This window comes from Pseudopodoces humilis, chromosome 4 (assembly GCF_049639895.1).
Source record: "Pseudopodoces humilis isolate 2021_Gansu_Grassland_sample_001 chromosome 4, ASM4963989v1, whole genome shotgun sequence".
NCBI lineage: Eukaryota > Metazoa > Chordata > Aves > Passeriformes > Paridae > Pseudopodoces > Pseudopodoces humilis.
Genome location: NC_142203.1, coordinates 62,248,596 through 62,271,408, shown reverse-complemented (window position 1 = coordinate 62,271,408; position 22,813 = coordinate 62,248,596). Strand labels below are relative to the sequence as shown.

Sequence of the window (22,813 nt, the reverse complement as noted above, 5' to 3'; positions counted from 1 at the left end):
TTGCCTGTAATCTTCTTTGACAAGCACTAAAGTCTCCCTTGGACCTCAGTGGGATTTAAGTTCAAATTCTAAATTCTGTAAAAGAAAATAAATCAGTCTTTAATATTGTGAGATTATTCTTGCTGTACTTGACTGGCAGTCACTTACTCCATAGCTGTGCAAATATATGCATGAAAACCCAAGTCCACCTCCTTTTTATTTTTGTCTCATTAGTGGTTTCTGATGCTTTCTCCTGGAAGATAAAGTTGTTTTTCACTGATTGTTATTCTATTTAATGACATCAGTTTTAAAATCACTGCTTTAAAAAAGGTGGAAGTCCTGCACTTCAACAGTTATTTTCCCATGTGAAAAAGCAAAAGCCTGTGTAATTATTAGTATTTTAAAAAACCTCATGCAAATTTTTATTTCCAGAAGCATATTATGAGATAGACTCTCTTCTATATTTCTGTTATGATTCTAACATTGTTCATCTGTCAGTGTGTTTGAAGATACACGTCACTTTGTGGTTAGTGTTTTATGCAACTGAAACATTTACTTAATTGTGTTTATGGTTTTGTCATCACTGAGACTGTATTGTAGCAGTATCGTGAGTGAATGGAGTGCAGTGCCTACTGGTTTGTATTGGCTAATAACATTCATGGATTCACTAAGTTTTGTGAACTTTTTTTGTTGTTTCCCTCAGCTTTAGCAAGGCTTTGGTCACTGTCTCTCACAGTTGCCTCGTGGCAAGCTCTGGAAGTGTAGAGTGGGTGAGAGAGCAGCGAGGTTGATTGAAAACTGGCTGAAGAGCTGATCCCAGAGTGCTATGATCAGTGGTACGGGGTCTTGTCACAAGTGGTGTACTCCAGGGGTCAATACAGGGCCCTGCACTGTTTAACTTCATCAGTGGCTTGGAGGAGGGGTAGATGCTTCCTGTGGTAGTTTGACATTAATTGACATTTAGGAACAGAAGTAAGAACCACCCACAGAAGTGGTTTCTTTGGGAGAAGCTGCTGGGAGCTTCCTCTGTGCCTGAGACAGGCCGAAGGCTGGGCTCCTCTGAGAATTGACAGCATTTTGCACCACTGAAAATTAGATCTGCCTCTGTGAATAGCACCTTTTAAAAACCAAACCCTTCCCAAGGGGGGCTGAATCCTCCCTGGGGAGCCCGCCAAACCCTTTCCAGCGACACTGCCAGGACAAACCAACCCCCAACTCAACTGAAATTCTGCTGCTGCTGAATTTACCAAAATCTACAAAACAAAAAGGGGGGGAGCCATCAGCTCACAACATACTACCTCCAAGTGCTGATCTAACTACTAAAATCCCAATACGACCACCAAAAAATCATCCCACATAAAGAGCTCCAACCACTACCCCAACAAAAATCACATAACCATCCACAAAATTAAACAAAAAATTTAACCCTTTCAATACACAGATAAAACCTAGAAACCTGATTCCTCTCTTCAAAGAAAAAAGAAGTAATGGCATGTATAAAAGCAACATAAAAGTATCAAAATCAGTAAAAAAAAGTCAAACCTCAAATAAAAAAAAAAAAAGAAATATGGAATAAAACTGAAATTTTCTTTTAGTAAAACCATAAAAATAAACAATGATATATTATTTATTTTATTAATTTATTAAATCTTATTTCATTCATAAGAGTATAAGAAAATTAAGTATTCAGCCTGTAAATCTAAACAAAAACATCCATTAATAAAGCTAAATAAATGTTAAAATAACATTTTAATCCCATAAAACTCTTCTAAAAAGTTAATAAAAATGCTTTGCCCTCAGAGAGAGAAAAAAACTCCCTCTATTCCCAAAAAAAATCACAAAAACAAATCAAAAAAATTTACCTTTAAACAATTCATCCTTAAAATAATACCCCATAAATTCATAACCCATAAACACACCTCTAAAAAAGCTGTAAAAATAAAAGAAAGTCACAATAACAATTTTTTCCCCCAAGCAACTGCTATTTGTAAAAATAAAAAAACACAAAAAACTTGTTTCTTGTAAAAAAATCCCCATAACATACCAAAAAAAAAAAACTCCTCTCCCTACAAAAACTGCAAAAACTGATAAAAACTCTTATATAATTAATACTACTTTACCATCCCATCGGTTAAAAAAAAGATAAGTTAGATAGGGAGAGGAAAAGTTTCTAAAAGTTTTATTCTGATGTTTCATATTCTTATAATCCTGTTAATAAATTTCTTTATTCCTTTTAAGTTTTAAACCTCTTTTTCCCTTCTCTTAATCCATATCTCACAACAAAAAATAAATTTAATAAACTGTTTAATAAATTTTAACCAACACAAAAACCCACCACATTATTTAATACATTAACAAAAAAACTCAACAAATCTAAACTTCTGCACCTCCCCAGGGAGTTCACTGATGACACAAAGCTGGGAGGAGCGGCCGATACCCCAGAGAGCTGTGCAGCCCTTCAGAGGGACCTTGACAGGCTGGAGAGATGGGCAGGGAAGAACAATCGGAAATTCAGCAAGGGAAAATCCAGGGTCCTGCACCTGAGGAGGAATGATCCCATGCACCTGTACAGGCCAGGGCCCGACCTGCTGGGAAGCAGCTTGGTGGAGAAAAACCTGGGGGTCCTGGTGGGCAACAAGCTGACCATGAGGCAGCAGTGTGTCCTTGTGGCCAAGAAGGACAATGGTGCCCTGGGGTGCATCAGGAGAGCATTGCCAGCAGGGAGAAGGAGCTGATCCTGCCCCTCTGCTCAGCCCTGGTGAGGCACATCTGGAGAGCTGTGTCCCAGATGAGGGAGCCTGTGGGCTCCTCAGCACAGCAGAGACATGGAACTCCTCGAGTGGGTCCAGTGGAGGGTTACAAAGATGATCAAGGGACTGGAGTATCTCTGTTTTGAGAAAAGGCTGTGGAAGCTGTGCCTGTTCAGCCTGGAGAGGAGACAGCTGAGAGGGGACCTCAGCAGTGTCTGTCAGTGTCTGCAGGGAGGGGCCACAGGAGGGACCAGGCTCTGCTCGGTGGTGCCGAGCAATAGGACAAGAGGCAAGGGGCAGAAACTGATGTACAGGAAATTCCACTGAACATGAGCTTTTTTGTGTAGGTGAACTGGCACTGGAACAGGTTTACCAGAGAGGCTGTGTAATCTCCTATAAAGAAAATACTCAAGAACTGCCTGGATACAATCCTGTGCCATGTACTTTGGGGTGGGCCTAGGAGGTTGGACCAGATGACCCACTGTGGTCCCCTCTGGTTTGACCGATTCTGTGATTCTGTGATATGTAACAGAATAATAGCATAGCTGAGGTTTGAAAAGGCCTCTAAGATCATCAAGCTCAACTCTTAACACATCACTACCACATGCACCACTAAACCATATTCCCAAGTGCCACATCCAGGTGCCTTTTGAATACTTCCAAGGATAGTGGTTCCACCATTTGTCTGGGAAGTTCCAATGCCAAATCACCCTCTTAGTGAAGAAACAGAATAGATTTTGTATTATGTAATTGTAAATGTACATTTATAAATGCATTCTAAAATTCTCAGTATTTTTTTTTGCTGAAGACAAAAGTGAATGCCAGCAGTAGTTGTTCACAAAATCTGCCAGGTAATAAAATGCAGAATGCTGCCACAGTTCTGTGCATGTTTCTGAGTACGAGCTTCAGTGGACCACTTCCTCAGCTGATGTGTGCAAAGTGGGATACAATCTTTCAAAAGCTCCAGAGTGGAAATCAAGAGTATTTTTCCCATACTTCTGTCGTTTAAGAGCTCAACTGAAATGTAATGAAGTGTTTCTCAGCACAGCACTCATACGTACCAAGTGATGGAGTATCTTGCTAATTTACTTGTTCATGATCTGTTGAAAAACCTAACATCGCTCATGCTTGTGGCAGTTGAACACCAAATGGAGAGGTTTTTATTCAGTTTCTTTGTCATAGCTGTACATAACACAGTAGTATTTTTTGCTTATTTTTCAGTTGTTGTTATTTTATTTGCTCTGTTTTCAACATAAAATGAAATGGTTATCTCCAGGCTGTGACTTTATAAGACTTGTCTTTTGGCAATACCATTTTGCCATAGAAAATTGCTGCTTCTGGCTTCCAAGTCTTTTCTGCTGTTATTTGCATGAATGTAATCTATGTACAAATTGGAAGAAAGACTTGACATTGAAGTCTTCTGCAGTGTGTTTAAATATTAGTTTTGAATTGTACTTCACATAGTCTAATTCACATGAGTTAAAAAAAAAAAATTCTTTTTTTTTTCTGTTAACTAATCCAATTTTTTTGTGTAAATAGTGTATCTAGTTTTTCATCTGATCAGTGCCTAAATGCCTTCAACTTCTGCCAGTTCTCAGGCACTTTTTCAAAGGTCATCTCTTTCAGAAATGCAATCTGAAAGTTTTGTTTGAGTGCAATCCCACAAAATGTCTTCTGAAAATCCTAATTTCTATCCTGTATGTGTGATGTGATTTATTGTCAGGTTATAAGGTTTCAAGGTGGATCTCAGAACAGAGAGTGTTGAGAGTGGCTTGTGTTCATGGTGAAAGCCTTTTGAAACCAAGTTTGTTTTTTGTTTGAGGAAAAAGGCTGGTTAGAAGTAAAGCAATACGAATGGTGTGGTTAGAGGATCAAATGGTGGTCTTGTTGAAGTAGACAAGGAGACTAAAGGCTGTGACAGTAATAAGAATCCACTGAAGAATTTGTATGAATTTTCAAAGATAAGAAAACAAAAACTTGAAGTATTTACTGTATAGCTGTTGAACATTCATGAAATGTTGATCTGCTGTGACATGTTGTGTGCCAATACTGAAAATGTATGAACGTTGTGAGTTTATAGCTAGTTAGTGGTGAAAGAATACAAATCCAGTTGCATCTTTTCATCTGGATCCTATTCCTTTCTACCGTTTCACCTAGAAAAGAGTAAAACCATCATGTCTCTATCATGTTTTACTTTAAGAAATAATATGTAGATCATTATTTGGCCCAAAGTTGTTACCGGCATACTTTTTTTGTTTTGTATCAAACTTTCAGTAATATTTTTTTCATCTCACCAACTTGTTCAAAAGCTGACCCAGGCATACAATCAGTACTACAGTAGCATTTCATATTTCAAGTTTATTCATAGCTTGCTTTGCTGAGTTTTAGTATTCTTCTTAAGGTGTAAAATTTTGTGCTTATTGCATTGCATCATTGATGAGCTAGATCTGAGATTTTGTAATATTGTAAGCAAAATCTGCTGTGAATTCTGTAGCTTCAGATGTATTATGATTAAATCCTATTTACTCTCTTTTTGTATTTTGTTATAGATTGGCATTACCATCAGATTCCACATGACAAAATGTGATGACATATTTTCTTTCTTCATCAAGTTTGCAAGCAATAACATTAGGACATAGAGCTCAGGCTCTAATAGGGATGACTAAAACTGGAATGGAAACTAGATCACAATTTCCACACTTAATAAGGCAGTAATCAGCTGTTGCCATGGGACAGAGCTGGTTGAATTGTCGTAACTATTCTATAGGCATAAATCTTAGACTTGCACCAGATGCTTCACACTGTTCCTGCTGTGCAAAACAGCTGGAAATTCAGCTTATAGGATTTCTTTCTTAGAGAGAGACAATGGGTGGCATAGAGCTGAGAAAACCTGAAATTGATGGGAAGCTACATCCCAGATACTGCATCACTGCTGTGGCTTTAGGATGTGTACCTGATCCTTGGGTTTGTATCATGATAGGTAAAATTGCAGTTCAAGGCTTGGGAAGCAGTCTTACAAATGGAAGTAAGGAGGTGAAGCTAGTTGGTTTCCTTTTTTATGAAGGTGCTTTGCCACAGTAATTTTTGCTTTGCTCTCTTCTTCAGTTTTCCACGAGTATTTTTCTTTTCCCTGGAGATGCAGTTTTGGGGTAACATTTTGCCTAGTAGTATAATAAGTTAAGACTTTCCACACCTTTTTAACGAGCTTTGAGAAATTGTACTAATGTCAAATGCAGATGAATCTGCTTATTTTACATTCCGTTGGGAAAGATTAATTTGAAAAATAGCAATTATGTGGTGCAAACCCATCTAGATGATGAATTAGTTCTCCAATGGAGATGAACTCTTGCAGAGTAATTTTTCTGTAGAAGGAATAGATATGGTTAAAACACATTGGAAAATTCTTGCAATGATACCTCTGTGAGTAAAATTGTTGCTAAGCCAAGGCTGTCAATGAGAATATTTCATGCAATAAGAAGTTTGTATTAAAAATGCAAAACATGACAGTTCCCACTAATTTCTCATGTAGTACTTTATTATTTGTTAAATAACAAACATTTTGCTAGGCCATTTTGAGTACGAAGCTTGTTCTAAGCTTAACGGTCGAGAAACATATGTACTGCAAGATGTCTTCTGCAGAGGGTCTGAGCTGAGTAAAACAGAAATAGCACCATCATGGAGGCTTTGTTTACACCCAAGAGTTTAACTGTTCCTGTAGCTAAAGCAATATAACTGAACGAGCAATGGTGAATGTGTTTATGGGAACGGGAATAAATTACACTGCTGGAAGCTGTATTTAGTAACTGCAATAAGGTTGTACAGAGGAGCTGCATTGCCAGAAGGAAGAATCACTTCCCTCACTGGAATAATCATGTTGTACTTCTATGTGAGGGCCATGCCTAAATTAATTCCAGTTGCATTTCTGGGTTCTTACATGAGAAAGCTGCTTCAATAAAAGCTTTCTTTGGCTTTGGGAGGATTTGACACTGAGAGGTGTTGAACATCTGCATAGTCACTGAAGTCTGTGCTGTTTAAGGTGCTGTAAGTCATCACGGTCTTATGTTTGTGGCTTGGCTCTAAATCTTGTTAAAACTCAGTGGGAAAATGCTTGGGTGGCTGGAGGGCAGAAACCCTTGGAGACCTTTGTTTGCCTGGTATATCTTGTTCTCTGACAAATCAGGTGTGCAGGCAGTAGGAAGCAGTTTATCCTGAGAGTAGAAAAATGTGCTGAGGGGTGACTATGTGTGACAATCACAGAGGCGAGCTGAGATAAAAATCCAAGTTTTGTTTTTTTCAGAAGTTTTATTTCCACTTTTTGCTTCCATGGTCCACACGTAACTAACACAAGATGACAAGCTGAAGGAAAGAACTACCACCTCTTTCTTGGGGGGGGGGGGGGGGTGCAGGGGATTTATTCTCCCTACTGCTGGTTTCACTGGGCTCTGGGTCAGATTCTGAGTTCAAACACTCAGGTTTGAGACTGTTTGTAACTTGCGTTTTCATTAACCTTTTAATTTATTCCACCTCACAAGACAAACAGTATGTCTGGTTACTAGTTTCCGTTTGGCAGCACCACAGCTGCTGCTGGCAGAGATAACCACAATGAAGAAAAAGGAAGAGAAAACTCAGTTCCGTCGGGTTTTCTGCACATTGACTAAGCAGAAGTTAACTTTGAAATCAAACCCAGCTTCAAAGTTATGTTAGGTTGCTGAGATCCTTGCCCCAGCTGAGTTTTGGGTATCTGCACTCACAGAAGTTGTGAGACCATTCAGCCCCTGTTCGTGTTCTCAATATTAGAACAAAGCCATGCACAGAAATTCTGGAGGCAGCGAAGAGGTGTGCCAGCAACCAGTCTAAAAGAGTTAAGGCAAAAGTTCCTCTTTCAGTAGTAGAAGGAAGAAGTCATAGTTACAAATGTTTCTAGAAGATGGGGTTTGGTGAGAACAGGCACACAGTTAAGTTTTCGGGAATTTTTGGGGGTATTCTTATTTATTTTCTGCATCACAGAGCAAAATTCTCTATACATGACTGCACTGAGATATAACATTTCCTTATTTTGGAATACTTCCTTATTTAAAATAGTGATATTTTACATGATGACAATTTAATTAGTTTTAAATAACCCAGTCCTTAGAGAAAATACTCCAAGATGAGGGGATACAGATGCTGTCTATTCAAAATGCCTAAAATGTAATTAAAACAGAAAAGTCATAAAATGTTGAATTTGTACAGCGATGGGATTTTAATCAGCAGTTGTGTGGCAAAATCCATGGTCAGCTGTAATAAATGCTCCTTCTACTTCAATTTATGAGAACACTTGCAGCTGTTAAAGAAACAGCCATCTTTGTGTGTTAAACAATACATAAAGTATTCTAGAATAGCTGGTGTGCAAAAACAGGTGACAGAGCTGCATGTTAATAGATTGACTCGCAGAAGCAAGTGTGAGGGACCTACTTTTTCATATTGATTGCCTCTTACAGTCACTGGATTGTGAAAGTGGAACTCATTTAATGGAAACCCTTGAGATGGAAACAGGAAAAATCATACCTGGCTTCAGTTTTTTGTCTACGTGGAAGCTGTATTCATATTATTTAGATAGATCATCTGAAACAATTTTCAACGATTTTTTAGCAAGTGCAATACATACCAAAATTTCTTAAGAGGACTGTACTATCCTGCTTTGGTTTAACTCATTACAGACATGGACCCACACCATATATTATTTAAATGCGTAAGTTGACACAATATATAGGATTTAGAATTGGAAAGAATATGAATAATGCAACAGAAATAGTTGTGCTTCAGTGTTGAATCAGTGTGTTTCATAGTTGGATGTTTTTAATGCAAAATTAAGATGAACACTAAACTTAAAACCAGAAGGACTTGGTGGGTAGCTAGATAACTGAGCAAACCATCATGCCCATTTGTCCTGCTCTCAGCAGCGAGTTTAGTGAAGATCTCGCTGGAAGTTAGGGAAAGCAGCTGTGAACTGAGCTGCAGAAGGTGCAGCTTTTGAGTGCTTTTGATGGTGTTTTTGAGTGATGGTTTTCTGATGAAGCAGATTCAGGGAATCCACATAGTGAAGCTGCTCTTCTGTGGCTCTCTCAAATTGTAATTTGAACACAGCCTGACAAAAAGGTACAGATACTATGTAAAATACAGAGTTTTGGTGGAAGAAAGGAGCCCAAGACATCCAGAGACTTTGCTGAAACTAAGAGAAATGTACAAGAATGGAGAAAGGCCTCCTGCTGAGTCTTGAGTCAAACACAAAAACCAGATAGATGAAAAAGTGGGCTTTACTAGTTCTCTAGTTCTGGTGTTCAAAGAGTGACCTTTTTTTTAATCAGAAGTACACATATTGTGAAATGTTACTCTAAAGGGAATATAATGCAGCCTTGATACTCCTTTTAAGAACGCTGAAATCAGGATGTGCCAATTTAGCAAAGTAAGCTTTCAAAATGGGCATGACGCTTTTTATTTTCAGCTGAGCACTTCAAAAGCCATCAAAATTGATGTTACCTTCTGTTCTGGGAACTGTCAGGAAGCTATAAATAAGCATAAAATAATACAGGAGCAGGAAAAAGTGTTGTGCCAGCAGTTAATGTTGTTTCTAATTTTGTTGTTGTTTTTTTTTTTCTTTTTTACAGTGTGTCCTATTCAGTGCATGTCTCTGAGGATTACCCAGGTACAGTGCAACATTCTTGCCCATGACACATGTACACATGTTACCACGATTTGCTGTATTTAAATGAGAACGGGTGTTGATGTCTTCCAGGTGCATCTTGTACTAATCATCTTCCATCAGTTAAGATTATTTTCACAGTCACATCTCCTTTTCAGGCATCATTTATCAGCTGGGTCAGGGTGAGAACACAGGTTCACGAGTTTAGGCAGACTGTCGCTTGGGGTGCTGCAGCCAACACAGACAGGGGTGAGAAAGTGCCCAGCTTCTCTTTGGCATGGTAGATGAAGCTGGAACTTTCAGGAGCCTGAGCAGGCTGGCACAGGGCCAGCAGAGCACTTGTGTTTGCGACCCTGATGAGGCTGCTCGTGTTGTCCACGTTAAGCCTGCAGACTGTGCGCTGGTGCCGCTCGGGGTCAGTCGGAGCCAAGTGCTCGTGTGCTAGGGCTGGCTCGCACAGGTGTTCCCAGCACAGCCTCCCCTGAGTCCTCTGAGCTGGGCTGGCAAAGGTATTTATTTGTGTAACCACGTGGCCAGCCTTGACAAGGAGTGTTATTCCTAGGAAACAGAAGCAGGTAAGAACAAAAGCAAGTTTTCAGGGAGGCAATTTCCCCAATTTCCTTCACAAAGGCACTGCACAGACACTTCAGGCAGCACAGGCTATCAGAAGCAGAAGGAGGGAAGCAGGGATGACAGGTGCTGTGCAAATAAAGGTTTATGGAAGTACTGTTGTACTGCGCCACATTGTGCACCAGTGATTATTTAACAGTGTAAGTACCATGAATGATATGAAATCCTCTGTCCTTTTTTGACCTTTATCTGTAGTTTTTCTGAAATGTTTCTCAAAGAAATATATTTTCTTTTAGAAGCTCTTAAGAATTATGACTTTGATCTTCTTCACTGATAAGCAGCAGATTCTGATCAAAACACCAGTGTTTGAAGCAGATACAGAAAAAATCAACAGTGGTGCTAAAAACAATGGATTCTGTGAAAGAATACTAACAATCTTTATTAGATTTATTTTTCTAACCAGTGAAAACAGTGGAGGAGAATGATACTAGTCTGTTCAACATTTAGAAATGAGAGAAACTGAGATTCATACAATGCACAGTCACACCAGTGATAAATGGATTTACTGAATACTGCATTGAGCTGACAATGAATGGAGGGACAAATAGTTGAAAAAAATCTTCACCATGTGTTATTAACAGTTTCTTCCATTAAATATCACAAAATTTGACCTCTGGGAACCTCTAAGTAAATGGTAAGCTGAAGCACTGAACCAGCAGCAGTTACTTGGACAGCACATGAGAGCTCATTTCCTGGCAAACTCTTCTGTCTGGTAGACCTCAGAATTTCCTTGTGGGTGTTATTTGCAGCATGTCTTGATAGCCTACAAGCCTGAGTGACTTTGGTGTCCCTAAAACCTGATGAATATTCTGTGCCATCATGCCCTATATTTTACAGGCAGATAGCATTTGAACATTTCACACTGTAGTTTGGAGTGGAGAGTAAAGCAGTACATGTTTACTGATTAAAATCCAGCCCTTCGGGGCTTTAGATGAGATGATTTCATTCACATCTCCAGCTTTTGCAGAATATATGTGTGTTTTATGATGAAGAGATGTTCAGTGTGTTGGGAACGATAAGGACTTTTTGCCATTTTACAGCTTTGATCATAAAACACTCATTTTGACTCGATGAGTCTGATTCTTTGTCGCCTGTTTGTGTCCCAGATTTCTAACCTAACGTTATTACTGACTCTGTCTGCCTTCTCTGACATGTATCTTAAGAAAGGTTCTAGTGTCAGGCTGTGATGGTATCAAGTCTGGGAAGCTCTGTGCTGATGTTCTCAGCTGGAAGGTGTTTTTCAAGTAGTGCTGTAAGTTGATAGAGTTCAGAGCAGCATGTGCACTCAAATTTCTCACAGGATAAACCTTTACAGATTAAGGTTTAAGTCCATTAGTGCATAGCTACAGAAAGGTTGTACCCTCTGTAGATTAAGACGGTATAATACAGAGTGGATCAGATTTGTAAGTCCAAGACAAGGCTGTCAGAGTTGATCATCAGATAAATTGCTAATGTGTGCAATAAATATATGAAAATAGAATAGAGTAGGATGTAACTCAGCTAAAAGGATACCCCAAAAGTAAATTTTGGATACTGAAAGAAGAGCCTTGGGTAGTATACATACTCCCACAGCCTGCTTTGCTGTAATGTATGCTGCATCACCACTTTGGTACTGACAACAGTGTGTAGCTGTTGCTGAAGCTTTACTTCTTGAAGCATCAAATACAAGCAGCTGGGTTTTAAATTGTACCTATGGAAACGGTAATGTGACATGACAACTTTCAATAATGGAAGGTGTTTGAAAGTTTCATGTTTAAAAGTGAAAGCTAAAAATGTGCTCACAAAGACACATTGAGGACTTAACAGGAATAGTGTTGAGACAGCAATGTCTGAACAATATATATCCATTGCTGCAGTTGTGAAAACATAACTGGAAAGTTTAGAAGCAGGTATAACAGTTTCAGCAAAGTATTGCTGCAACAATATTTTCCTAACATTGACACCAGTGGGGAGAATAATCCTTCTTAGGAGCAGTTACAGTCTATAACATCAATGAGAAGACTGAAGTCCCACTAATATGAGCATATCATGACTCCTGTGGGAGCCAGCAGAGTAGCAAGCATTTTGCTAATGAATATATGTTCAGAATGATTTGTGCTGGCTGACACAAACTTGTAGAACTGCTATAGTCTTTTATCCCAGTGATTTGTAGGTAACACATCTTTCTTAGACTTCAACAGATTGCAGCAGAGATGGAGAGAATCAGTTTGGCAGCTAGTTTGCTGCATCCCTCTGCTAGGTCCAGGCACTATGTATGTCCTCCAGTGAAGAGGACAGGTATTCCTAGGTGTCAAGTGTTAGAAAAGGGTTGTTGAAGAAAACAAATCAAAGCCATTATCTTAATTTCAAATCTCATCATATCTCAATGGAAGAAAAAAAAAAAAAAAAAGAACCCTAATAGCTGCCAAATACCCAAGGAAAAAAAAACAGCTTGGCAGTGAAAGTCATATTATCCAGCTGCCAAGAAAGAATGGCAATAGACATAAAAATATAATTAAAAACTATGAAACCTCTAGCTGAGCAGTCCTTTTTCCATATATGTATGTCTATTCTGTACAGAACATACATTCTGTTCCTAGTTTTCTGTACAGCAATAAGCTGTAGCACAAAGATTTCCTCTCTGCCTTCCATGCACGTGGCGTTAGATATATTTAGAGCCAAATGATGGCCTCAATTATCTCAGCTCATTAGACTCTGTAGCAGTAACTTACACTCCCAAAACTGGGAAACAGATGTGCTTGTGTTTTATGTGCAAGGTGGACATGGAAATGATGGTGGCAACAAGGTGGAGAGTGTAAACAGAGGCAAGGCAGGGCTTCTTGCAGAGGGCAAGGTGCAGCTGTCCTGTGGCTATAGCTCACACCCATCCTGCCAGCAGACAAAAGTGGGAGGAGGAATGAGTGCTGACAGAAGAGACCCCGCTTAGTTCACACAACGCCGTGGCTGTAAAACACGTCCCTGTGCCCAGTGTGTGGCTGAGCAGCCACAGACTGATGTTTGGCTGTGCCCACAGGAGTGCAGGGCTTGTGCTCAGTGGTGCTGGGCTCCTGCAGCATCGCCTGCACACAGCATGTGTGTGTGGAGCCAGCCACAGATCCCTCAGATTGCCTCGAAGGACAGCACAGGAGTGGGAGTAGGCGAAGGTGTGGCACAGAGCCAGGCCTGGCAGGTGGGTGTGAATGTGGCAGAAAGGCTGTTTCACAGGTGGCAGCCAAGAAAACCCATCAGTGTGAGCAGTGCAGCTGCTGCCCTGCCAGGTCTGGCACACAGTGCCAGCCACAGCCCATGCTCCCTCTCAGTCAAGGGGACTAATAACTGAGATGATGTTGCTGAACTTGCCTCCCAATAATTGTTAACACCTGTAACATTTCACTGGGAGCACTCAAAAGCTTTGAGGCTGCAGCAGTATGCTTAAAATTGCATGTGGTTTCATGTATGTTGTTGATACTAAAAACTGTAATACATAAGTCCTTTTTTCATTCTCTTATATGTCACTTTATCTGTGATTATCTTAATTATCAGCCTTTCTGCACTACAGCATAGGTTTCAATTCAGCCCAGATCATTAGAAAACAAAGTGTCATTACTTGCATAAGCAGTTCAGCAATACATGCAGAATTAGCTCCTGCAGATAGTACAAAAAACCCTGCTGTTTCTTGGTTTTTGTTAGTAAACATTTAATCAGAAAGCAAAAGAAGAAACCAAACCAAAAAACTCCCAACAGACACACTCCTCAGTCTAATCCCTACAATTTTTAAAGAAAATTTGGTTAAATAGAGTTATAACATTCATAGGTACCAATGTTTTTGTTAAGTGGGAAGGATTTCTTTTCAGGTAGAAGAAAGGTTATCCACTGATTAGAAGACACTTCAAATAACCTTTATGTGACTAGGCAAAATGAGGCACAGGTATTTTGCATAATTGGCTGTTAACACCCAGCTCTCAGTGCAGCTTTCACTCTGCATATCAGATCTAGCTTGAGTTTTGGTGTCAGACATAGCAAAAAACATGTAACAAGTATTAATTTTGGAAAAGGTTGGCCACTCTAAGCCTTGCAGGCTGGTTCAGAGCAGTGCTTGGTGTGATTCACAAAAGCCATCACATCAAACTCCATGGTTTTGCTTTATAAGGTTTAGGTCTGAATCTCCCATACTTATAATATTTTTCTTTTTTATTAAAAATTTCAAGGGAAAAAAGGAACACATCAGGAAGGTGGTGATAGTGTTCAGCTTCCCTAAGCATCTGGGGAGTGGTTCCTTGTGGTACAGGTCTGGGACAGGAAAATTGGAAGGGGTTGACAAAGCACAATGGAACTTCACCATGCAAAGTGTTTTTCTTTCGTAGATAACACTTACGTTTCCAGTTCTGATAACGATGAAGATGTATTAGTCACAACAGAGCCAATTCCAGTAATTTTCCACCAAATTGCTACAGGTAATCCTACGTCTGCAGAGTTTTACCAAATTCATAATTTTGGAAGAAAGATAAGATGTTGTCTGCGCTTAGAGGGAGATGTGATTTTGAAGTGTTCAGCTATATAGTTTGCTGTTTTCTCTGGTCTTGTTGGTCTCTGATCTAGCAAATTGTCCTACACTTCAGAATAGAAGAAATTAGAGTATTTCTTTTGGGGGTCACCACAGTTGTGTGCAGAATTTTATCTTTTGCTTTTAATGTCTTGTAGCCTGTGCTAGAGCAATTCCCCTTGAATACACCTAGAGGTGCATAATACTTTCCAATTATGAGTTTTCATGATCACTTACTTAAAATTTCACTAAATCTTCACCGTTGCAGATGAAACAGTCTATAACTACCACCACTGCCTCTGGTGAAATATTTCAGGAAATTTGAAACAAAATGGTTCAGCTGTTTCACTAAATTAGACTACAGAAAAACAATTTATTTTTTCCCATTGATTTTGGAGCCCTCTCATTATAAATTATTTCCTTATTTTCAACAAGTACTTGATACATGAAAGGGTATGCTTGTCAGACATACAGGCACATTTATACTGTATTTAATAAGACTTTGTGCACACTCCATTGAGACATTTTAGATTCTGGCAGACAAAGTCTGTGATTTTTTCAGGCTGCAGAAGAAACTGTGCAGAGCACTCTTAATTCTGGCAGCTCTTCAGATAGGAACACTTGACTTTGTAATTTTTTATTATTATTATAATTCTTTACGGCTTTTTTTTCATAACACAGAATGATTTTTAATTCCACTGGGGAACCAGTATGATCTTTAGTCTCTGTCTCATTTATACAGAAGTAAATCAAGAGTAATGTTACTGAAGTTATTGCAAAGGCACACAAACAAAATCTTGCTATTATCGTCACAAGTTTGTGATAAATTTTACTTGCAAAAAATTTCTTTACTTTGAAAAAAAATTAAGCCTGTAATTTACAATAGAGCAAAAACCTACCTTTTATATAGAAGACTTTATTTTTCTGAGGGGTTTGATTTTTTTATTCTTTTATAAATTATATGAAATAAATGAATGACACTAAATTGTAAATCACAAATTGGGAAAAGCAAATGTCCCAGATGGATCAGCTGAGTTTCAATTTACACTTAAAAGAAGTCTTCTGGGAACTAAAGGCTTCCTCATTTTAGACTGTTGCATTGTAAACTCTTTGATGATTTTCATATCTGTAACTTTTTGTTCCTTATTTGCTCTACTGCTGCAGCTAAGAGTTCCAAGTCTGCACATGCAAAACTATTTCATTTTTTTTTTCCACACATATGTTCCTTGTTTTCCTTTTTTTTTTCTTCAAGAATTAAGAAAAACCAGTGATGTCAACTATTGCTTATCCATAAAGTCAAAATTACAGAGGGAGAATGGAGAGGTATGTATTTCTTGTATGCATATTTTAACAGAAATTATTTTAAAAAGAAAAGAAAACAATAGAATATGAATGTTTACCATAGACTTCCTATCAAAGTGTCCTTATTCAATCTGTGCATGTTTACAAAATGTGCATGTTTTAAAAGGTGACCATATTTCTTTGGGTTTCATAAATGGCTTAACCAGTGATTCACTTGGTTGGGATAGAGATTCTCCTGCTGTCCTAGGAAATATGTTTTTGATGTTTCAGTTTTTTTTGTTCAACAGTGGTATAGACCCTGTTGGCCATAAATACACAGCTCTCCTGGAAAAGAAGATAGTGATTCCATTACCTTTTAACCTACTTTGGCACATAAGACCTCATCTTAATTACTTCCAACTCAGTGCTTCTTCATATAGCCTGCAGCAATCCCACTGCAGACTCTAGGAATCTGCAGGACCCTTCTCACCATATGCAGGGTGTTGAAAACTAGGGTCTTACAGGCACAGTGGTATTTGTTTGCCCTGTGCCTCTGGCACAGGTCTCTGACCAGTCTCACTGAGACGTTCAGAAGTAGCACTAAGGTGAAATCTGCTTGGGGCTTTACAGTGCCATGGCCTCAAAGAGGTACCATGTAGGCTCCTGCCTCAAGGAGAGACTGAGTGTTGTCAGGACTTCAGGTGCTTGACCTAAAGTCTTCCTTTGGTGAGGGTAGGTGCTGAGTTTCTTATCCTGGAAAGGGCAGGTAAGCATGCCTAGATGCTATGTGTATAGATTTTTTTAGTAAATGAAACGTCATTTGGTGTGAAAACCTCCACTGAAAACAGTTTGCTTCTACAGCCTCATCATTATGTTCAGTGCTCTGTAAACATAAGAAAAACAAGTGTGGGAAGAATTTACCCATTTCCTTAAAAGCCAGAAATACAGTTAGCTTCTGTGGGACTGAGTTTGAGCTTGTGTTTTGTTCCGAGTTGAGTCAGCTACTTAAATGTGAAAGTACTGAAAAAACACCCTTTTTATAAAGTCTCTTAACACTGATGATTTCTCTTGGCTAGACAGTTCAAGGCTTGGTTAGGATATGATGGGTTTGTCATTATTCTAACATGAGAGTTCTGTGTGGAATTTTTGTTGAGTTGATTTCTGTTTTGAAACAGACTTTCCTCTGAAGTAATTTTATTATAAGACTAAAGGTATTATTTTCAATGAAGTAGAAGCAGAAATTATTTCTATGCTTTGCCAGAAGTTGCCATGAGATAGGATAAATACACTTTTGCACTGTATGTATACATACAGTGAGTAGAGCAGGAATTTAGAGGCATGGGTAGAAAAATGGAATTACAATGTCTGACCATAGAAACTGGGGATAAATGTATATACATACTGACATTTATGGCTGTGGAATTTAGGGGAAACTGCTACTGTTTTGATTCTTATATCTGATTTCTATTCCATTATTACATGTCTATGTAGGACGCAAATAAGAAAAAAGGGGTTAATGCATTATGTTGAGGTTGAAGTGAAGAATGATTTTACCAGGTGTTCTTTAGGGGCTACTACTCAGCACAGAGCACAGAAATAACACATGCATTGTGGGAAACAGGAATTACTCTCTCAAGGAATTATATAATTATAAGTAAAGGTTCCAGTAGAGAGAAATGGAATATAATATTTCATCTCATGCTGAGTTTCAGTCAGTGCCGGATTAGTTCAGTTTACTTGATGATATTATTCACGAGGCAGCCTATTTGAAACAAGTTTTACTTAGGTAAGCATAGGATTTTCTAATTCTTATTTTTTACTGTCTCAGTGCAGAGCTACTCAGAAAATTAAGTTTGAAACTTTCCGGGCACCAGGATGGAACCTTCTGTTTAAAAATAATCATTAAGCCGTAGAATGTCAGGTTTTCACAGAAGTAAACATTAGATATTCCATGTTGGACTTAGATTATTTCCTGAAACTATTGGGGTTTAATTATGAGAATAAAGTAAAACAAAACTAGTAAGTAGGTTGCTGACACACCAAAAGATCTATGTCCATAACCAGTCTTGATGTGAAAGTTATGCTTTGTTTAGCAAAAGCACAGAGTGAAGTATCCCCATAAAGTCTGCTGAATTATCCAGTTCTTTAAAATACCATGCTGTGTTTGCTACCACACAAGTATTATTTCTCCAATATATATTCAAGGTGTTTTTATGTACCCTGTATTAGGTGCTTTTTTCATGTGATATTTCATCATTCTTAAAATGGGTCCTCTGGAAAAATTATACTAAATTATATTAAAAGATCTCTTCAGGAAGGATGCTATTTGTAAAAGCATAATTCCTGTAGTTACATTTAGAACTGTACATGCAAGGTCAACATATTACTTTTATCATTAACTTTCCTTTTCCATTAAGGAGTCACGGCACAGCAGCACAGTTGAAGAAGACTCTGAAGGAGATAATGACTCTGAGGAATTTTATTATGGAGGACAGGTAATGCAGGAAATTTTTTGCACAAGTTCCAGGAAATTAATATTTGAAAGTTCTTATGTTCAATCCATTACAAATTGATAATAATCTTTAATTTCTTATGTTTTTTTCATAGGGTTGAGTAGAGTGACGTGTATATATATACATAGCATTTTATGACATAAATATTGAATGTGTTCAAAGTTATAATTATAAAATATTCAAAATAAGATTACTTTGCTTCCTTTTGCAATGCTTTAAGAATGGAACAAGCAAATACCCTTCAGAAAGCTTGAAAATAGAAGGTAGTTGCTTACTTCCAGGAAACAGATAACTGACTCTGTAAAGCTTACCCCATTATTAATACAAAGGGGAAGACAGGATCCAAACCTCTTTCCTTACAGAGAATTGCCATTTTTAAGAGTAAAGAGCACTGCATTTTTATGCAACTTTTGTATTACAAAAAAAGTCTGGTCTAGGCAATACTCCATTCTTTTTCTGAGCTCTGGAGTAAAATTCACCTTGAAAAATGCTGCATATTTCAGATGATTGTAGTGCTCTGTGCCTTTCCTTCTTGTTCCCTCAGCAGCATTAATTCTTACATTCTCTTGTATATTGGGAAATAAAATCTTTACACGCCTTTTTCTTTTGCAGTGCGCTTCATGCTGCTAGTCTCTTTATTCAGATTTCTCTTGTATTTCAGCCTCAATGTTTCCCCAAGGAGTCATTCCTTGCTTATATTATTAGAACTGTTTATTTCGATGAACATTTTGGCGAGCTATGGTTGCTGTTTGTGAAGGTTGTCCCTTGCCTCAGCCTTGAGGCTGAAGCCGTCGGTGCCCTGGGTGCAGAGCCAAGGCTGCAGGAGCACGGCAGCAGTGCCAGCAGGGTGGGTCAGTGCAGAGAGCGTGGGATGCTGATGAGCAGGACATGGCTGAGCCTCTTCCCCTGCAGAGCCAACAGTGCGCTGGGGTTAGCACACAAAATTCATGTTGGGATGCTTTACAGTAAAAAAAAAAAAACCATAAAAAAAACCAAAACCAGCAAAACCCCACAAACAAACAAACAAACAAACAACCCCGTGGCCCTGAAAAGCTGTTAAAAGTTATTTTGAAACTGGAACTGAAATAATGTATTGTCATTGTCTGAAATAGCTCACGTGGGGAATTGACTCATGTTCGCTGTAGAAATGACTGCAGGAATTGCCTCCCTTCAGCTGCTGACTCCTACAGCCCCATGCTGGGGAGTGCTGTGGAGGACCATATACATAACTCACTGCAAAGAGCAATGTTTTATTTTAATCTGCCTGAGAGGAAAAAGCTTCTGATCTTGTCCTGTGGTGATGAGTCGTGTGTACTCGCTTCATTTTTCAACTCTGAAGAAAGGGCAGTAACCTCAAGGTGAAGGAACAGGCAGAAAACAGCTGGGAGTGCTTATTTTTTGAACCAGGGCTAATACATTTGGTATAGGATGCCTGGCTGTGCCCAAATGAATTAATAAATATTAACACTGCCTGTGAGGTATGAACACTGATAGCAGTACATCGTTTTGCAAGGCGTAAAAGAGCTGTGTAATAAGACAAGACCGGTTAGAATTTAAGTGCCTTATATCAAAATGGAAACTAGATTATATTGCATTGTCTTCTCTATGAGATAATACATTTAACTGAAAGAATAGTAACTGGCAAAAAAAAAAAAAAAAAAAATCAGGTCTGCAATAAAAATAAAATACCAGTTGATTATTAGTGTCTTGAACATAGAATATCTATAAAGAAAATATGGTGAAAATGAAAGAAAAAAGAAGACATCACAGAAAGTGTATTTAAAAAGAGGAAAAGAGAACATGTCTAATTTAAAATTTCATGGTCAAAAAGACTAAAGTCTAACTAAGTCATTTAAAGTTAAAAGATAATACTGAGGACTCAAAAAATAAATAGAAAATCAGGTAATGAGAATAGTCCCTTGAAAGACAAAAAAGAACAATCCTTTTTCAAAGCAGAGTGTTTGTAGGAGTTGTCAAATGGGCACCAGGTGTATTGGGGAGACAAAAGATTTGACCATATATGTGGAAAACAAGCAAGGCAGGCTCCTTCATTTGAGAGAAGTGTCTGCTGTGCCCACAGAGAGAGGGGGCAGAAACACTGACTATAACAAAAAGAGGGAGGAGAGGCCAGTGTAATTGTGTGCAGTACAGCTGGCAAGGATGGAGGTCAGGGATAATTCTTAGCATTTCTAAGTGGCTACAGCTGGAAAGGCAAGAGAGCTGCTGCTGATGAAGCAAGGGCCATGGAAGATGAGAAATGGAATTTGATGGGCAGTGTAAAGAAGATGCAACCTTTTGCTCATAAATGAAATGTTTGTATCCACTTCCAAGGCACCTGCTTGTAATCCTCCCAAAGGATTTAATGGATAAGTACTTAAAAGTAGCTAAGTGGTTCAACAGTGTAAAACCTATTGATTTTCAATGGGATTTAGGCTTGTAAATCGCTTAATCTCCTTTTAAAAAGCGACCTTTTGTCAAATAATCTGAATAAGGTCTCAGATTAAAAATGGAGACTTTCTAAACATAGACCTTTCAGTTGCAGCAAAGTTACCAGATTTTTTTCTTTTATATTCATTTTTTTCTGCAACTCTGTTAATTCTTGCTTTGAATCTCTATCTTCTGCATTTGCAAATAAGAGCAGGAGATGAAAACAGAAATTTTCTGCCTTTGGCTCTCTGCATGTCTCTTGTGCTTCAGCTGCAAAACATACTTGAAAATGCAGAAATACAAACCTCTGACGGCCTCCTCTGCGTACATCATTATGTCTATGGCACTAATTTGGGGGTGGGAAGTACCATACTGTGGTCTTAAAATTTGCCAGAGCACTGCTTTATTTCCTTTTTGAGTTCATAGCCTCTTACCATGAGAAAATAGATTAGAAAAAACATTCTGCTGAGCCAGGGTAGTGTTCTGCATAATGTTCCTTTTGTATTTTGCTATTATTGAAAGAGAAGACTGATTTAACAATCTGGTTTAAGACCAACAAAGGTGGCAAGTGCACCACAGCTATGATTTGTGAAATGATTGCTGTGCTTTCTTTGGAAGCAGGACAGCAATTATTTACGCATCTTTAAAGAATTCTTCTTTGAGTAATGAGCATGTAAAAAGGATTGTTTTCCCCCTACCTAAAGTGAAAAAAATGACAATAACTATTTCTTTCCAGTGCTCTTCTACTTGGAAAATTGTTCTGACATGCCTGCCCAAACAAAGGAAGGATACTTTATTTATAACCTTCTGGTCATGAATATCACTTGTATCTCTGAAAAATACATGTCCATGCCACGCTGATGAATTCTGTGCCTTAAACTTAAAGCATTCTAGGTCTAAGTCTAATCAAATTACTTTCTGCTAATTTTTCAAATATAAAAAGGTGATCATCTGATTATTAGTTGAATACTACTGAAATGTAATTAAATTAGCACATCTCTAAGCATCAGAGCTGAAAATGTCATAGCACTGGTTTCCTACAGATTTGGCTGTAAAAATGGAAGTTTTACAAATGTACAAATGCAGTTGGATGTGGCTCTGAAGTAACAAGAATCCTCTGCAGAATTCCTGTATAAGGTTATATAGATGTGTGGGTCTAAAGGCATAAATTACATTCTGCTGCTTTGTTCTCTGAGTATGTCAAATCCTATGCTCATTTCTGAATCTGTTCAAGTCTGGGGAGTTCATTGACATCTGTGGAATTACTGTCATTCTAGTTGTTGTAAAGACATAGATTTAGGTTCACACAATCAGGATAATTTTGCTTGAGAAAAAGGTAATATTAGACAGATGATGAATATATTTTTACATGCCCAGAGAGGTACTTTGGACCTCATAGAGGATAGGAGGGTATTAATTATTTTGACTAAGTAGAGTCCAATGAGACCAGCTCACAAGTTTTGCTTTTTAGTGTAAGCACAAACATAACTTTTTCCATTTTTCTTGTAGAGTTTGAAAAAAAAAACCAGGAGGGTTGGTGTCTAGATGTATACTTCTTTATTACCTTCTCTGGCGTAATACTTAACATGAGAAAGTGTTCTTTTAATTTTTTTATTTTTTTTTTTTTTTGGTCTCATATTATTGCACTGGTAGGCAGAATGCAGGCAGTGAGTAAGCTAAAAATGTAATTTTGATGCTGAGGTGCTGGGTATAGAGAATAGTTTCATGCTTCTCTTGTGCCCAAGCCACCAAGCCATTCTGTGTCTAGTATATGAGAGTGTGACAACAAATGAGAGCACGTCAACCTTTGTGCTGTAGTGGTTGGACTTGGATGACAGGACTGGGGACATCTGGTTCTTATCCTACTTAACATTTTTAAAATACACTAGTGTCCCAGAACAAACCTTGGGACAAAATAGGACAGATAAATGAGTCCTTTGCAGCTTCTCTTCTCAAAAAAACAAAGAGAACCCTCAAAACACTTCAAGGCAGAGGTGCCTGCTTTGAAAATCTTGCTACTTTAGCAAAC

General features: G+C 38.3%; 1 protein-coding gene across 3 annotated transcripts in view; it reads left to right on the top strand.

The window, feature by feature from the left end:
* The window catches only part of PARP8 (poly(ADP-ribose) polymerase family member 8), a 122,365-nt gene that overhangs the window by 46,659 nt on the left and 52,893 nt on the right, over window positions 1-22,813 (top strand). For 2 of the 3 annotated variants that reach the window (XM_005532407.3, XM_014260966.2), the window contains exons 3-6: window positions 9,377-9,414; window positions 14,385-14,474; window positions 15,816-15,886; window positions 18,262-18,339. In XM_005532407.3, coding sequence (XP_005532464.1) covers window positions 9,377-9,414; window positions 14,385-14,474; window positions 15,816-15,886; window positions 18,262-18,339 — 277 coding nt within the window. The remainder of the gene's footprint in view (window positions 1-9,376; window positions 9,415-14,384; window positions 14,475-15,815; window positions 15,887-18,261; window positions 18,340-22,813) is intronic. The other variant, XM_014260967.2, reaches the window with a different exon arrangement.